The sequence below is a fragment of the Oncorhynchus mykiss genome, chromosome 20, assembly GCF_057628025.1.
Source record: "Oncorhynchus mykiss isolate SJ-2025 chromosome 20, ASM5762802v1, whole genome shotgun sequence".
In the NCBI taxonomy this organism is placed as follows: domain Eukaryota; kingdom Metazoa; phylum Chordata; class Actinopteri; order Salmoniformes; family Salmonidae; genus Oncorhynchus; species Oncorhynchus mykiss.
The window spans coordinates 3,622,440-3,636,770 of record NC_143041.1 but is presented as its reverse complement, the minus strand read 5'-3'; the positions used below and the strand labels follow the sequence as shown (position 1 = coordinate 3,636,770).

At 43.0% G+C, this 14,331-nt stretch overlaps 1 protein-coding gene across 10 annotated transcripts in view; it reads right to left on the bottom strand.

Annotated features, from left to right (window-relative positions):
- The window catches only part of LOC110498804 (eukaryotic translation initiation factor 3 subunit C), a 33,879-nt gene extending 22,267 nt beyond the window's left edge, over window positions 1–11,612 (bottom strand). For 5 of the 10 annotated variants that reach the window (XM_036955592.2, XM_090212009.1, XM_090212014.1 and 2 more), the window contains exons 1-7: window positions 11,429–11,612; window positions 7,840–7,960; window positions 7,685–7,750; window positions 4,282–4,471; window positions 2,495–2,620; window positions 950–1,010; window positions 63–181 (exon numbers count right to left, since the gene is read on the bottom strand). In XM_036955592.2, the coding sequence (XP_036811487.2) occupies window positions 63–181; window positions 950–1,010; window positions 2,495–2,620; window positions 4,282–4,471; window positions 7,685–7,750; window positions 7,840–7,940 (663 nt within the window). In that variant the 5' untranslated portion in view covers window positions 7,941–7,960; window positions 11,429–11,612. The remainder of the gene's footprint in view (window positions 1–62; window positions 182–949; window positions 1,011–2,494; window positions 2,621–4,281; window positions 4,472–7,684; window positions 7,751–7,839; window positions 7,961–11,428) is intronic. The other 5 variants (XM_036955591.2, XM_090212008.1, XM_090212012.1 and 2 more) reach the window with 1 other exon arrangement.
- Window positions 11,613–14,331: the final 2,719 nt, after the last annotated feature.

Here is a 14,331-nt window from a genome sequence, read left to right as displayed (position 1 = left end):
GCGAATGTGCTTGCCAATAACTGCGCACTGCAATAGAGCGACTGCGGGCATCATCCTCTTACCGCCGCTGCCTTCAGGAACTTGCTGGCGTCCGGCAGAGGCGCTGCCGCCTCGGCAGCCGGTTTCTTCTTCAGGAAGCTCTTGGCAACTCCCGGCACTTCGTCGCTATCTGACGACGACCCTACAGACACCAAGGTGATTAGAGAGACAGCGGCAGTTAAAACAGAATCCATGTATCAACGGTGCACTGCGATTGGAAAGTCAAATCATACCACTCTAAAAATGGGCCCAATGCCTCTCTGCATTAAAGGAAATGATTGACTACTAAAGTAGTCTGCATGCTTCTCAGCCAAAACAGTTCGGAAGAGTTTGTGCATATACTATGACAACATTTTGTGACGTTTGTTTTGGATATCGGTAAGGGTTTAAGTTATTTGTGCACACATTTTTCCTTGAGGCAAGCTGAAGTCGGTAGCCAGTAGGGAGTCTTCAGTAAAGGCTTTGTCATTCAATGAGAGACTACTCATTTTAATGCACATTGTTTTCATTGAGAAATACTGCAACAAACATCTTAGTTGGATGTAAAATTGAGCGACTAAGATATCCTCAGAAAAACAACAAAATTAAATGAGATGAGTTATACTAGCTACAACTTCTCTAAAATGGACAAAGTACTATGTCTCTCAAGAGAATGTCTTAAGGGAGTCTGTAAGCACACTTATTCAGTTCGCCTAGCCGAACAGAAGCATGCCGACACCTTAGGGCCTTGCAATAGATTTGTGTCCTGTCCAGGGGGTGTACTAGTACATCAAGCCGCCTCATTATACCAAAACAGGAGGTAGTCCCATGTCGGTCGGTTCTGGCTTTAATAAAAGCAGACTCAAGTCTTCCATTACTGGTATTTACTGTAGGCTCGAGGTGTAATGAAAAGGTGAGGTAAGAAACTCACCTGAGTCGGCATCATACTTCTCCTCCTCCTCCTCCTCCTCATCCGCTGACGCCATTGGGTTCTGAATGAGAGGGAGAAAAGTCAGATTGTCATTATGTCAACGGGCCATTAGTAGGAACTAAGCGTCTCACCCTGAATCGGAGTATCTTGAGAAAGGTTCATTATGAAGTTGAAATCACAAGGGGGGTGTTGGATTGAATTTATGCGTGCAGGAGTAACTTCAGACTGCGGAGTGTAAGCCAGCATAATTGTCATGAAAATCCATTAAACTACAGTGCATTAAAGGAAAGTATTCAGGACTTTTCCCACAGTTTGTTACATTATGGCCTTATTCTAAAATGAATTAAATAGTTTAATCTACTCACAATACCCCATAATGACGAACCGATAACAGTTTAGGAATGTTTTCAAATGTATTAATTTGTTTGTTTTAAATACCTCATTTACATAAGTATTCAGACCCTTTGCTACGATGCTTGTTTCCATTAAGCATCCAACAACTTGGAGTCCATAAGAAGAACAATCTCCGCAGCCCTCCACCAATCAGGCCTTTACGGTAGAGTAGCCAGACAGAAGTCAATCCTCAGTAAAAAGGCACGTGACAGCCCACTTAGAGTTTGCTATAAGGCACCTAAAGATTCTCAGACCATGAGAAACAAGAGATTCTCTGGTTTGATGAAACCAAGATTGAACACTTTGGCCTGAATGCCAAGGGCCACGTCTGGAGAAAACCAGGCGCCATCCCTAAGGTGAAGCATTGTGGTGGAAGCATCATGCTGTGATGTTTTTCAACGGTAGGGACTGGGAGACAAGGCTTTACACCCACTGCTATATTGTGAAAAAAAGAGAGTTACTTGTCTAACAGAATACAGAGGGTGTTCTTCAATGGAAGCCTCTCCTTCATAATCCAGGTAGAATCAGGAATTATCCAGGGCAGCTGTCTAGGCCCATTACTTTAAATTTTTTTTTACTAATGACATGCCACTGGCGTTCAGCAAAGCCAGAGTGTCTATGTACGCAGTTGACTCAACACTATTCATGTCAGCTACTACAGCGACTGAAATGACTGCAACACTTAAAGAGCTGCAGTTCATTTCAGAGTGGGCGGCAAAGGAATAAAATAGTCCTAAATATTTCTAAAACTAAAAGCATTGTATTTGGGACAAATCATTCACTAAACCCTAAAACATCAACTGAATCTTGTAATAAATAATGTGGACATTGGGCAAGTTGCGGTGACTAAACTGCTGGAAGTAACCCTGGATTGTAAACGTTCATGGTCAAAACATCCGGGATGGGTAGTTCCAAGAGGATTTATTAATACAATTTTACTTCAGGCTGTAGAACATTATGGAAGAAATCAAGGTGTGAATACTTTCTGAAGGCACTGAATGTTCAAAAAAAGGCGCCATAATGAATATCTAGACTCTTCAATGGAGCTTCATATGTGCGTTCCTTATTGGTAAGTGTTATATGTTTTTTTAATTTTTAAAAGCAGCCTCTTAAGAATCTACCATCCTGTGTTGTTGTAGTGAAAAGCCTCACCTCCTTATAGCTGGTGATTTCCGTCTCGTAATCCCTGTTGTACTTGCGGATCTTCTGCCGCAGGGTGCTGAGGGCTTTGGCGTTGTTCTTGTTCATCTTCTTCTTGCCTTCTTTGTCCTCCCAAAGCTGTAGGGAAACATGAAACATCATGTCTTTAGGGATAATGTTAAGAATGCGTCTTCATAAATCACAGCGTTCCAGTCATTACTTCATGTTTTTTCTATCGATAACATCTGTGCATATTTTTTCATTTTCATAGTTTGGAAAACCTCACATCAATAGATCAAGACCTTGGGACTACAGGGTTTTCTCTGAATTTTTTGTAAAATGTGTTAGTAACACAATTGATCTTTAGATGGTTTTTCAAACAAATACAACATTTGAACTTGGCAACATAAGGGCCTATGTGCAAACCAATTACAAGCCAGAACAAATACAGATCACATTTAGTTTGTTCCTACGAGCACTACACAATGGATTCAAATAATCAAATCTTGAGGAGTAGGGTTGTTTGAATCAGCTGTGCAGTGCTAGAGCAAAAACCATAATGCGCATCCATGGTGGGGCCCCATGAACAAGTTTGGGGAACCGTGATCTAGGCTAGCCAGCAATAATGGCTGGCAAGCAACAACAAAAAAGTAAATGGTGTTGTCATGAAGTCAACACATTTACTAATGTATTTGACAATGTGTTCTGACTATCTAATGAAACAAAAATAGAACTGTTTGGCCATAATGACCATCATTATGTTTGGAGGAAAAAGGGGGAGGCTTGCAAGCCGAAGAACACCATCCCAACCGTGAAGCACGGGGGTGGCAGCATCATGTTGTGGGGGTGCTTTGCTGCAGGAGGGACTGGTGCACTTCACAAAATAGATGGCAACATGAAAATGGAAAATGTGGATATATTGAAGCAACCTCTCAAGACATCAGTCAGGAAGTTAAAGCTTGGTCACAAATGGGTCTTCCAAATGGACAATGACCCCAAGCATACTTCCAAAGTTGTGGCGAAATGGCTTAAGGACAACAAAGTCAAGGTATTGGAGTGACCATCACAAAGCCCTGACCTCAATCCTATAGAACATTTGCGAGCAGAACTGAAAAAGTGTGTGTGAGGAAGGAGGCCTATAAACGTGACAGTTACACCAGCTCTGTCAGGAGGAACGGGCCAAAATTCACCCAACTTATTGTGGGAAGCTTGTGGAAGGCTACCCAAAATGTTTGACCCAAGTTAAACAATTTAAAGGCAATGCTACCAAATACTAATTGAGTGTATGTAAACTTCTGACACTGGGAATGTGATGAAATAAATAAAAGCTGGAATAAATCACTACTATTTTTCTGACATTACACATTCTTAAAATAAAGTGGTGATCCTAACTGAACTAAGACAGGGAATTTTTACAAGGATTAAATGTCAGGAATTGTGAAAAACTGAGTTTAAATGTATTTGGTTAAGGTGTATGTAAACTTCCAACTTCAACTGTTTTTGCTTGACAATCACTGGCTGACAATTTTGTGACCTCCACAGCCCTAGATGCACCCCCCTAAAAAACTGATTGACAAAATGTCTCAGGATTTTGATACTCTGCACTTTAGGTACCTTTAAGGCGAGACCCTTAATGGGTTAAGAAAGAAAAATCCACTACAAAACAATTCTGATATCTGAAAACGGATGTTCATATCTCAGAAATATGCTTTGCGCTAGAACCTTACAGTCCCAAGATGTCACAGGCTGACATTCGAGCAGTTTGACATGCAGAGAAAGTGTGAACTGTGGAGGTTTACCTGATTCAAATAGTCCTCCAGGTCAGCCAGAAGACGGATGTAGAAAGGGGGCACCCCTTCCTTGTCCACTATAGTCTTGCTTTTGAGGAACGCTCGACATAGCTGCTCAAACTCCTCCAGACACTTGGACATGTCTCGGATCTTCATGGCGTTGCGGATCGTCTTGATCAGGTTTGTCAGCTCCTCAAACCTGGGATATAAGAATTGGTTAGATGGCATAGTCAAGGGCAGGCATACTAACAACACATACTGTCTGAGGCAGTCCAGTCAAGGGACACTAGTCAGGTCCCAGATACAGTACCAGTCAAAAGTTAGGACACACCTATTCATTCAAGGGTTTTTACAGACAGACAGCAAAACAAATGACAGTGGGACTAAGCCCAAACCAGATGAGATAGCTGCACAATGCTGTGGTAGCCATGCTAATTAAGTGTGCCTTGAATTCTAAATAAATCAAAGTTCTTGAAATCTTCCGCATTGACTGACTTATGTCTTAAAGTAATGACGGACTGTCGTTTCTCTTTGCTTATTATTTGAGCTGTTCTTTCCATATTACTTGGTGTTTTAACAAATAGGGCCATCTTCTGCCCTATTAGGTAAAAGACCAAGTCCATGTTATCTTCTGTATACCACCCCTACATCAGACTGAGGCCTCACTTTCCAACCTTGAGGATAACTCGTTGTCAGGCTCAAAGCGCCTCAAATTTGCCCAGACAGCCACCAATTTTTCAACCCTTGGACCAGTTGCGCTCTGAGGCGGCTGATGTTGGTGGAATTTGGAAGATGGAGGCAACAGGGGAAAGAGCCTCAGATCCACATAGTCCCTTCCACCAGGTGGCCGATGAGATATATTGTCACGACTGCCAAATTGCATCTCCATCCCAAGACCTTGCTTGGAAGTGTACTTCGCCAGACTGCCAAGAACCTTGCCCTCTTCCAGGCCAGGGTGGCAAGTCACAGTAGGGATTGCACCATAGGCCTTGTTGATCTCTGCACCAGACAGGATGCTCTTGCCAGCATACTTGGGGTCCAACATGTACACTGTGGCGTGTTTGGGCTTCAGGCAGAAGTCTTCATGCTTTTTGATGTATTTCGGAACTTCAGTTTCCTCGGTTTGGAGCAACAGTAAAGTGGGCAGGGCAGTTTCTTCTCTTACATCTGCAAGCAGAGTGAACATCAGACAGGATGGCATTTTCTCCCTCAATCCGTGCAATGGCCACTGCTATAGGTTTCAGGAGTTTCAGGCTGCTTACCACTCTCTCCCAAAATACATCATCCAAGAGGATCCTCTTTATGGGGCTGTCTATATCGGCAGTCTGTGATATGGCCATTTCTTGGAGACTCCTGCCCCTCCATGAGACTGTCACACATGATGAAAAAACCACCCTAATGGGTGTTGCTGGGTAGCTTCAATGTGGTGTTCTTATTCTTCTCACTTTGCTTGGTAGATTGCTGGTATAACTTTATGACCTTTCACATACCTAACCATTTCCTTGGCTCTCTTGTTTTCAGTTCCATGATGTCCTTGAGGAGCAGATTCAATATGAGCAGCACAGCCAATGGGTGTGCTATGAGGGTAGGACTCCTCCACTTTAGACAAAGCAGCCTACATGTTCGCAGCATTGTCTGTCACCAGTGCAAATACCCTCTGTGGTCCAAGGTCATTGAGGACTGTCTTCAGCTCATCTGCAATGTAGAGACCGGTGTGTGTTGTCCCTTGTGTCTGTGCTCTTGTAGAATTCTGGTTGAGGGGTGGAGATGTAGTTAATTATTCCTTGCCCATGAACATTCGACCACCCATAATTGATGATTGCAATGCAGTCTGCTTTCTCTATGATTTGCTTGACCTTCACTCGAACTCTGTTGAACTCCACATCTAGCAAATGAGTAGATAAAGCATGTCTGGTTGGAGGAGTGTATGCTGGACAAAGAATATTTTCCAATACACATTGCCTGTGAGCAGAGGTTAACCAGTTGCATACACAGCTCGAGCAAGACATTCATCAGCATTTCTCTGACAACCTTCCTCCATTGAGTCAACAAAAACATCTGATTCCAGGACCATGAGCTGTTGCTATCGATAAGGTGTCTGAGTCATCATTTTCACCTCGAATAGAAGTAGAGGGACTTTTGTCAGAGGTTGGTTGTTGTGAGCGCAGAGGGAACTTTATGCACTTGGCCAGATGATTCTGCATATTTGTTGCATTATTCACATATGATTTGGCACAGTATTTGCAAATGTACACAGCTTTTCCTTCTACATTAGCTGCAGTGAAATGTCTCCACACATCAGATAGTGTGCCCGTGGCATTTTCTTGTAAAGAGTAGAAAAAATAAATTTGCAAAAAAAACCTAATAAAATTCCTGGTACAGATAAATAGTTAAGCAGTTAGATGAAACAACTACTTTTGTAAGATCTTTTTTAAATTTGATAAAACATGTTAGATTAAACAACTTATTTGTGAGATACATGTTTTAAAATTAAACATGTATGGAAACAGGTGAATTAGCACTCCTCAATTAGCAGGCTCAAGCAAGCTAAAACCCACATGGTACCAAAAACTAAGTAGCAGAAATTGTTACGTTAGAATGACAAACACTGCTGTGGGCTACTATTTACTAGTTGACAACAAATCATGTATGTCATATAAAATATATTCACCCCACCCAGTATTGTAATCAAAACTTACCAGAAAGCATGTAGTCCTTGGCTCAAACAGTGTAGTAGTGTGGGCTCAACAGCATCTCATTAGTGTGCAAGATCTTGAGAATCAGCTGTACATATGATGGCAGATTACACTGCACATCCCCATATTGTTAGTATCTCCACATTTATCACTCCAGTGGTAATGCTAAATTGTAATAATTTCACCTCTATGGCCTATTTATTGCCTTACCTCCCTAATCTTACTACATCTGCACACACTGTTCATAGATCCTTCCTACTGTGTTATTGACTATGTTTGTTTATTCCATGTGTAACTCTGTTGTTGTTTGTGTCGCACTGCTTTGCTTCATCTTGGATGGGTCGCAGTTGTAAATGAGAACTTGTTCTCTACTGGCCTACCTGGTTAAATTTTAAAAAATGGAAGAGTGCACTGTGCATGCAGAGGGTTGCAGAATTGCCTTGTGTATCCCACAAAAAAAGGTTCACTGTTATAAGCTAACTCTGATGAACTTAAGCAAAATTCCCCATATTCCCGGGCTTAACTTCCCATGGAAAATTTCCAAGAAGGTTTCTGACCCTTTGCAACCCTAGTTATACCTATGCTGTATTACCAACTCCTATGATGGTTGATAGCCAAAGGGCATAATAACTACCATAGGAGCTGACTGTACAGCACTAGATCAGGGACAAGGCTTAGATGGTTCTTTGGATCATGAAGTAGAGTAAATGCCTGACCTCTTGTCCTTGGCACTGCGCACCACTCTCTTGGTGTCCTCCTCATCGTCACTAAGTAGCAATGACCTGCAGGGACCAAATGTGGAAAAGTGAGAGAGCTGTAGAAACAGTCACACTAACTGTTGAGGTTTTGACGAAAGAAAAGTAGTACTGACTGCTTGGTGAAAGTAGCTCCAGGTGCTTTAGGGGTGATCTCGTCAGCCGACGAGGAGGATTCGGACTCGCTGTCGGACCCGGTGGCAAAGAAACGTGACATTGCAGAACGCTGCCGTCAATCTGTGGAAGTGGAATAATGGTATTTTACAATGAGGTTCAAACATCTAGTGTGAAGGGGCAACATGAAATTACAGTTAACATTTTTGTTCTAGAACCCACTTCCCTGACCACATACTGTATTTATCTGAAGAAATTCCACGTCAGATGTAGGCCTACATGCAACTGGAAAGCTAACACGCACCAGTTGATCCAGAAAAACAAGTGAAAATCCCCCACATCATTATTGAAATGATGCAGCTGGCTAGCTGGATGTTAAAGTTTGTCTCATGGCACAAGACTAATAGCTAAATTTCTAGCTAACACTTGCCCTGTGAACAACAGCTAGGAAGTAAGCTATGTCTGATTGATGTACAAGTCATAACCAAAAATATGGAATATCCTCCCTGGCAAAATCTTATCATGGTCAGAGCAGCTAGTCAGCTATCTGACAAAGTTGTATAAATGGCTGACAAGCTAGCATGCTAACACTAATGTTAGCTTCCGGTAAGCAGAAAAGCATATGGTAGGGCACTACCAGAGCCATATATTTAGAGGTAGGCCAACTTTTAGAATGTTGTTCTAATTCTAAACATTCAGTTATAGTATTTGTTTATATTCCCCATGTAATGTAATGAGGTTACATGGCTCATTTAGAATGTTAGTCATTTAAATGCACCATAATGCTCAGTCTAAGACACTGTTGTATAGTATTTTAAATGTGTTTATATTCCCCATGTAATGGCCTCTGCAGAGTCCCCAACAACCGGATGTTCCATTTCCCCCGAAAACCAAAATAAGAGCCTGTGACGCGACTTCTGGACGTAAACAATGCGACACTCCATATTAAAACACCTCCTCCACATTTACTGGATTGGTTGAACAGTGCAGAAGAGAACCTCTCAACATTTCATTTTTGTCAAGACCAGTATGTATGTTAACTGCTAATTTGTTGAGAGGCTTATTTGATTGAATAGAAGTTTAATAGTGGTTAGGTTGTTACTGATATAAGTTGACGCACATGGCATTTCGGCCACTTTGAAAAATGTAACTTTACATAGGAATAATGCTTGTCAGAGATTAGTGTTGCACAGTATACCAAAACGTCAGCACTTTTCTGATACAAGAACACAACAAAATAGTTTGGTACTACATTTGTATCTTCTTCCGGTACTTCTGTCAAATGTGCCAGATGTCATATTCAAATTGAGAGGATTGAGTCCGTCCAGTAATTTGTCTGAATCTTCCTTTAGGGGGCAGCTGACAGTGCGAGCTACGAGTCTCAGATATAGTTTTGCATAAGAAAAATGTAAGTATTCTTTTGATATTTAATGTGGTGTTTTATTTTTTTGAAGAAATGTAATATACAGTGAACAAAAAGATAAACGTAACATGTAAAGTGTTGGTCCCATGTTTCATGAGCTGAAATAAAAGATCCAGAAATGTTCCATTGTCACAAAAAGCCGATTTCTCTAAAATCTGCTCAAATTTGTTTACATTCCTGTTAGTCAGCATTTCTCCTTTGCCAAGATAATCCATCAAGAGCCTGATTAAACGGCATGATCATTACACAGGTGCACCTTGCGCTTGGGACAATGTAAGGTCACTTATATTTTGTAACAACGCCACAGATGTCTCAAGTTGAGGGTGCGTGCAATCGGCACGTTGACTGCAGGAATGTCCACCAGAGCTTTTGCCAGAGAATTAAATGTTAATTTCTCTACCATACGCCGCCTCAAACTTAATTTGAGTGAATTTGGCAGTACGTCCAACCAGTCTCACAATCGCAGACTACGTGTATGGCTTCGTGTGGTTTGCTGATGTCAACGTTGTGAACAGAGTAGAGTGCCCCATGGTGGCTTTACGGTTATGGTACGGGCAGGCATAAGCTACGGACAACAAACACGATCGCATTTTATTAATGGCAATTTGGATGCATAGAGATACCGTGATAAGATCATGAGGGCCATTTTAGTGCCATTCAACCGCCACCATCACCTCATGTTAATTCACAGCCCCATGTCACAAGAATCTGTACACAATTCCTGGAAGTTGAAAATATCCCAGTTCTTCCATGGCCTGCATACTCACCAGACATGCCATCCATTGAGCATGTTTGGGGATGCTCTGGATCGGCGTGTACGACAGCGTGGTCCAGTTCCGGCCAATATCCAGCAACTTCGCACATCCCACAGGCCACAAACCGAATGAACTCTATGCAAAGGAGATGTGTCGCACTGCTTAAGGCAAATGCTGGTCACACTAGATTGTGACTGGTTTTCTGGTCCACGCCCCTACCCTTAATATATCTGTGACCAACATATGCATGTCTGTATTCCCAGTCATGTAAAATCCATAGATTAGGGCCTATTAAAATGTATTTCAATTGACCGATTTCCTTTTATTAATCGTAACTTGGTAAAATCTCAAATTGCTGCGTTGATATTTCTGTTCAGTATAGAAATTGTTTTATTTGTTCTACCAGTTATCAACATGTTCAAAGTTTTTTTATTAAGCCCAGTGGTTATTCTGTATCTTTAGCGAATAGGCCTATTTTTTTGCCATGGTATCATTTTGTGTTGAGTACCGTTTTGGTATCGAAGTCAAACATGTGGCATTGTGACAACACTAAGAGAGAGAGAGGACTCACGGACATAAACCATTCTAGAATGGACACAACAATTGGGGGCATCCACCATTTTAAAAGTAGTCAACTGGTTGGGGATTCCTTTGAGTCCGGATCAAAACAGCCAATGAAGAAAATTCACTACTTTTAAATGGAGATGGCCTTGATCACACGTATCTGCCCTCTCATTGGCTAGAATGGTCCCACCTGAACTCGCCTCCTCCCGTATGACTTCCATCTTTGAGGACATGCATTTCCATTGTTAAAGCCATCACTCGAATATCTTGTCAATAGACAATCTTTGGATTAGATTTGAAATAGACAATATGGCGGCGTACGCATCGCTAGATTAATTCATGGGGAAAAACATTCGTTTTAATAACGGAGCATTTTCTAAATTCCAACGTACCATCTGCAACTGGACATTTTAGAATAAATGTTTGGCCGAATCGAGAACTAAGAAAAAAAATATCTGGCGAAGTTTTGGATCGGCAAACTCCCAGTAGAAATGGATACCAAATCTTTGGTTAAAAATCACATTCTCGGGTGTAAGAATCTGTAGCTGGCAATAAATACATGGCTCTGGGCACGATCATCCATTATTGGCAGAGTAAGTCTGCCTATTAATTAATTCAGAAACTAGTTAGCAAGTAAACTAACCATTGGTTTCACATATTCCTCGCACTGTGAAAATGGTAAAGGGTATACCTAGCGAACAAGATCGCTTCCTTTTCAAGGCAACAACGACGACCCGCTAGCTAGTGTGCTGCTGACGCACTACTACTAGGCCCAGACATGCCTAGACAAAACGTTACCAGCAAATGTAAATTAAACACAGCTCAAACTAATCATTACAAGGGACTCACCTATGTCCAGGAAAAACCTTCTGTTGTGTGTCTGACCAGTTGGGAATGATTTCTACTCCACCTTTGCAATTTTACGGGTACAGCACTCGAGTGCAAAGCCTCTGTCAGGCACTGGCTTCAGGAAAGGGGTATAACGTGGTTCCAGGGATGTGACGTCACTTCCTCTTCTTCTTCAGGGGGGTTTATCGGCGGTTGGCATCCAACGTTATGGTGCATTACCGCCACCAACTGTACTGGAGTGTGGGCCAGAGACAGAGAGAAATTAAATGATAACAAAATATTTGAGACTATATCTGATCACGTTCTAATCAATAAACGAATTTACTGTTTCCCCTTCTCCCTCATACTAGATCTCAACCTAAAAATAAAATGTAAAAAACGTTAAAACAATAGATTTTTTTTAAATGACCGGTCATTAGAAATGAATGGGTGAGACTACAATTAGTGCAGCTTAACTTGCAACAGTATGGCCATCATCTCCCATATACAGCCAGATGATCTGTAATACGTTTCCTGACTCTCACCTCACGTTCCTGCATTTCAAATACTGACCCAGTGCGTCCTGTCCTTGCATCTTTAAAACCATCTGTGTAAAAGGCCATAAAATCCTGATGCACAGTATCCAGACGTTTCTTAAACCAATCAGATGGATCAACACCCTCCCTATCTTTCTTTAGTCTCTCCAACACTTCTAGATCATATCAAATGTTATTGGTCACATAGACATGGTTGGCAGATGTTATTGCGAGTGTAGCGAAGTGGCCAATGATTTCAAGTCTGTATAGACAGCAGAGTTAGTGATGGCGCTTTTAACAGTCTGATGGCCTTGAGATAGAAGCGTTTTTTTAGTCTCTCTGTCCCAGATTTGATGCACCTGCACTGACCTCGCCTTCTGGATGGTAGCGAGGTGAACAGGCTGCTCGGGTGGTTGTTGTCCTTGATGATATTTTTTGGCCTTCCTGTGACATCGAGTGCTGTAGGTGTACTGGAGGGCAGGCAGTTTGCCCCCGGTGATGCGTTGTGCAGACCTCACTACCCTCTGGAGAGCCTTGCGGTTGTGGGCGGTGCAGTTGCCATACCATGCTGTGATTCAGCCCAACAGGATGCTGCTCTCAATTGTGCATCTGTAAAGGTTTGTGAGGGTTTTAGGTGACAAGCCAAATTTCTTCAGCCTCCTGAGGTTGAAGAGGCGCTGTTGCGCCTTCTTCACCACAATGTCTGTGTGGGTGAACCATTTCAGTTTGTCAGTGATGTTTACGCTGAGGAACTTAAAACTTTCCATCTTCTCCACTGCTGTCCTGTCAATGTGGATAGGGGGGTGCTTCCTCTGCTGTTTCCTGAAGTCCACGATAATCTCCTTTGTTTTCTTGACATTGAGTGAGAGGTTGTTTTCCTGACACCACACTCTGAGTGCCCTCATCTCCTCCCTGTAGGCTGTCTCGTCGTTATTGTTAATCAAGCCTACTACTGTAGTGACGTCTGTTAACTTGATGATTGAGTTGGAGGCATGCATGGCCACGCAGTTATGGGTGAACAGGGTGTACAGGAGGGGGCTGAGCACGCACCATTGTTGGGCCCCAGTGTTGAGGATCAGCGGAGTGGAGATGTGGTTTCCTACCCTCACCACCTGGGGGCGACCCGTCAGGAAGTCCAGGACCCTGTTGCACAGGGTGGGGTTCAGACCCAGGGCCTCGAGCCTAATGATGAGCTTGGAGGGTACTGTGGTGTTGAATGCTGAGCTATAGTCAATGAACAGCAATCTTACATACTGTAGGTATTCCTCTTGTTCAGATGGGATAGGGCAGTGTGCAGTGTGATGACGATTGTATCGTCTGTGGACCTATTGGGGCAGTAAGCAAATTGAAGGGGATCTAGGGTGACAGGTAAGGTGAAAGTGATATGATCCTTGACTAGCCTCTCACAACACTTCATGAAGACAGAAGTGAGTGCTACGGGGCCGATAGTCATTTAGTTCAGTTACCTTTGTCTTCTTGGGTACAGGAACAATGGTGGCCATCTTGAAGCATGTGGGGTCAGGAGACTGGGATAGGGAAAGATTGAAGAGATCAAGTCCTGGACTCGAGAGTAGCCATGGTGGATTTATAGGGATAGCTACCGTTGGACTAAACTTCCTTTCGTACAGTCCCATCTCCTTCACCTGGGTATTACCCACCCACCCAAAGCTCGTGTTCTGTCTTCGCTCAAGTTTGCAGTATGCCTATAAATCCCTTATGCAGGATGAGACACCTCATGTCCCTGTAGGTTGACCCAATAATTAACTGCCAGCTGCTGTCTCCTAGTCTGCAATGGCACATCCCCCATCTACACCTGTAGTGCAGCCACTGGGGACTTCCGAAACGCCCTATAACATATCTTTGCCCTTGTATGATATCTAGCCTGTCCAAATATTTCCGGGCTGCCGAACCATACGCTTTAATACCATAGTCTATGACAGATCAGATCAATGCAACATACATGGTCCTCAATGAGGAACGCCCAGCCACCCCACTCCTTCCCTGTCAGACCGGATCAATGCAACATACATGGTCCTCAATGAGGAACGCCCAGCCCCCCCACTCCTTCCCTGTCAGACCGGATCAATGCAACATACATGGTCCTCAATGAGGAACGCCCAGCCCCCCCACTCCTTCCCTGTCAGATCAGATCAATGCAACATACATGGTCCTCAATGAGGAACTCCCAGCCCCCCCACTCCTTCCCTGTCAGATCAGATCAATGCAACATACATGGTCCTCAATGAGGAACGCCCAGCCCCCCCACTCCTTCCCTGTCAGATCAGATCAATGCAACATACATGGTCCTCAATGAGGAACTCCCCCCCCCCCCCACTCCTTCCCTGTCAGACCGGATCAATGCAACATACATGGTCCTCAATGAGGAAC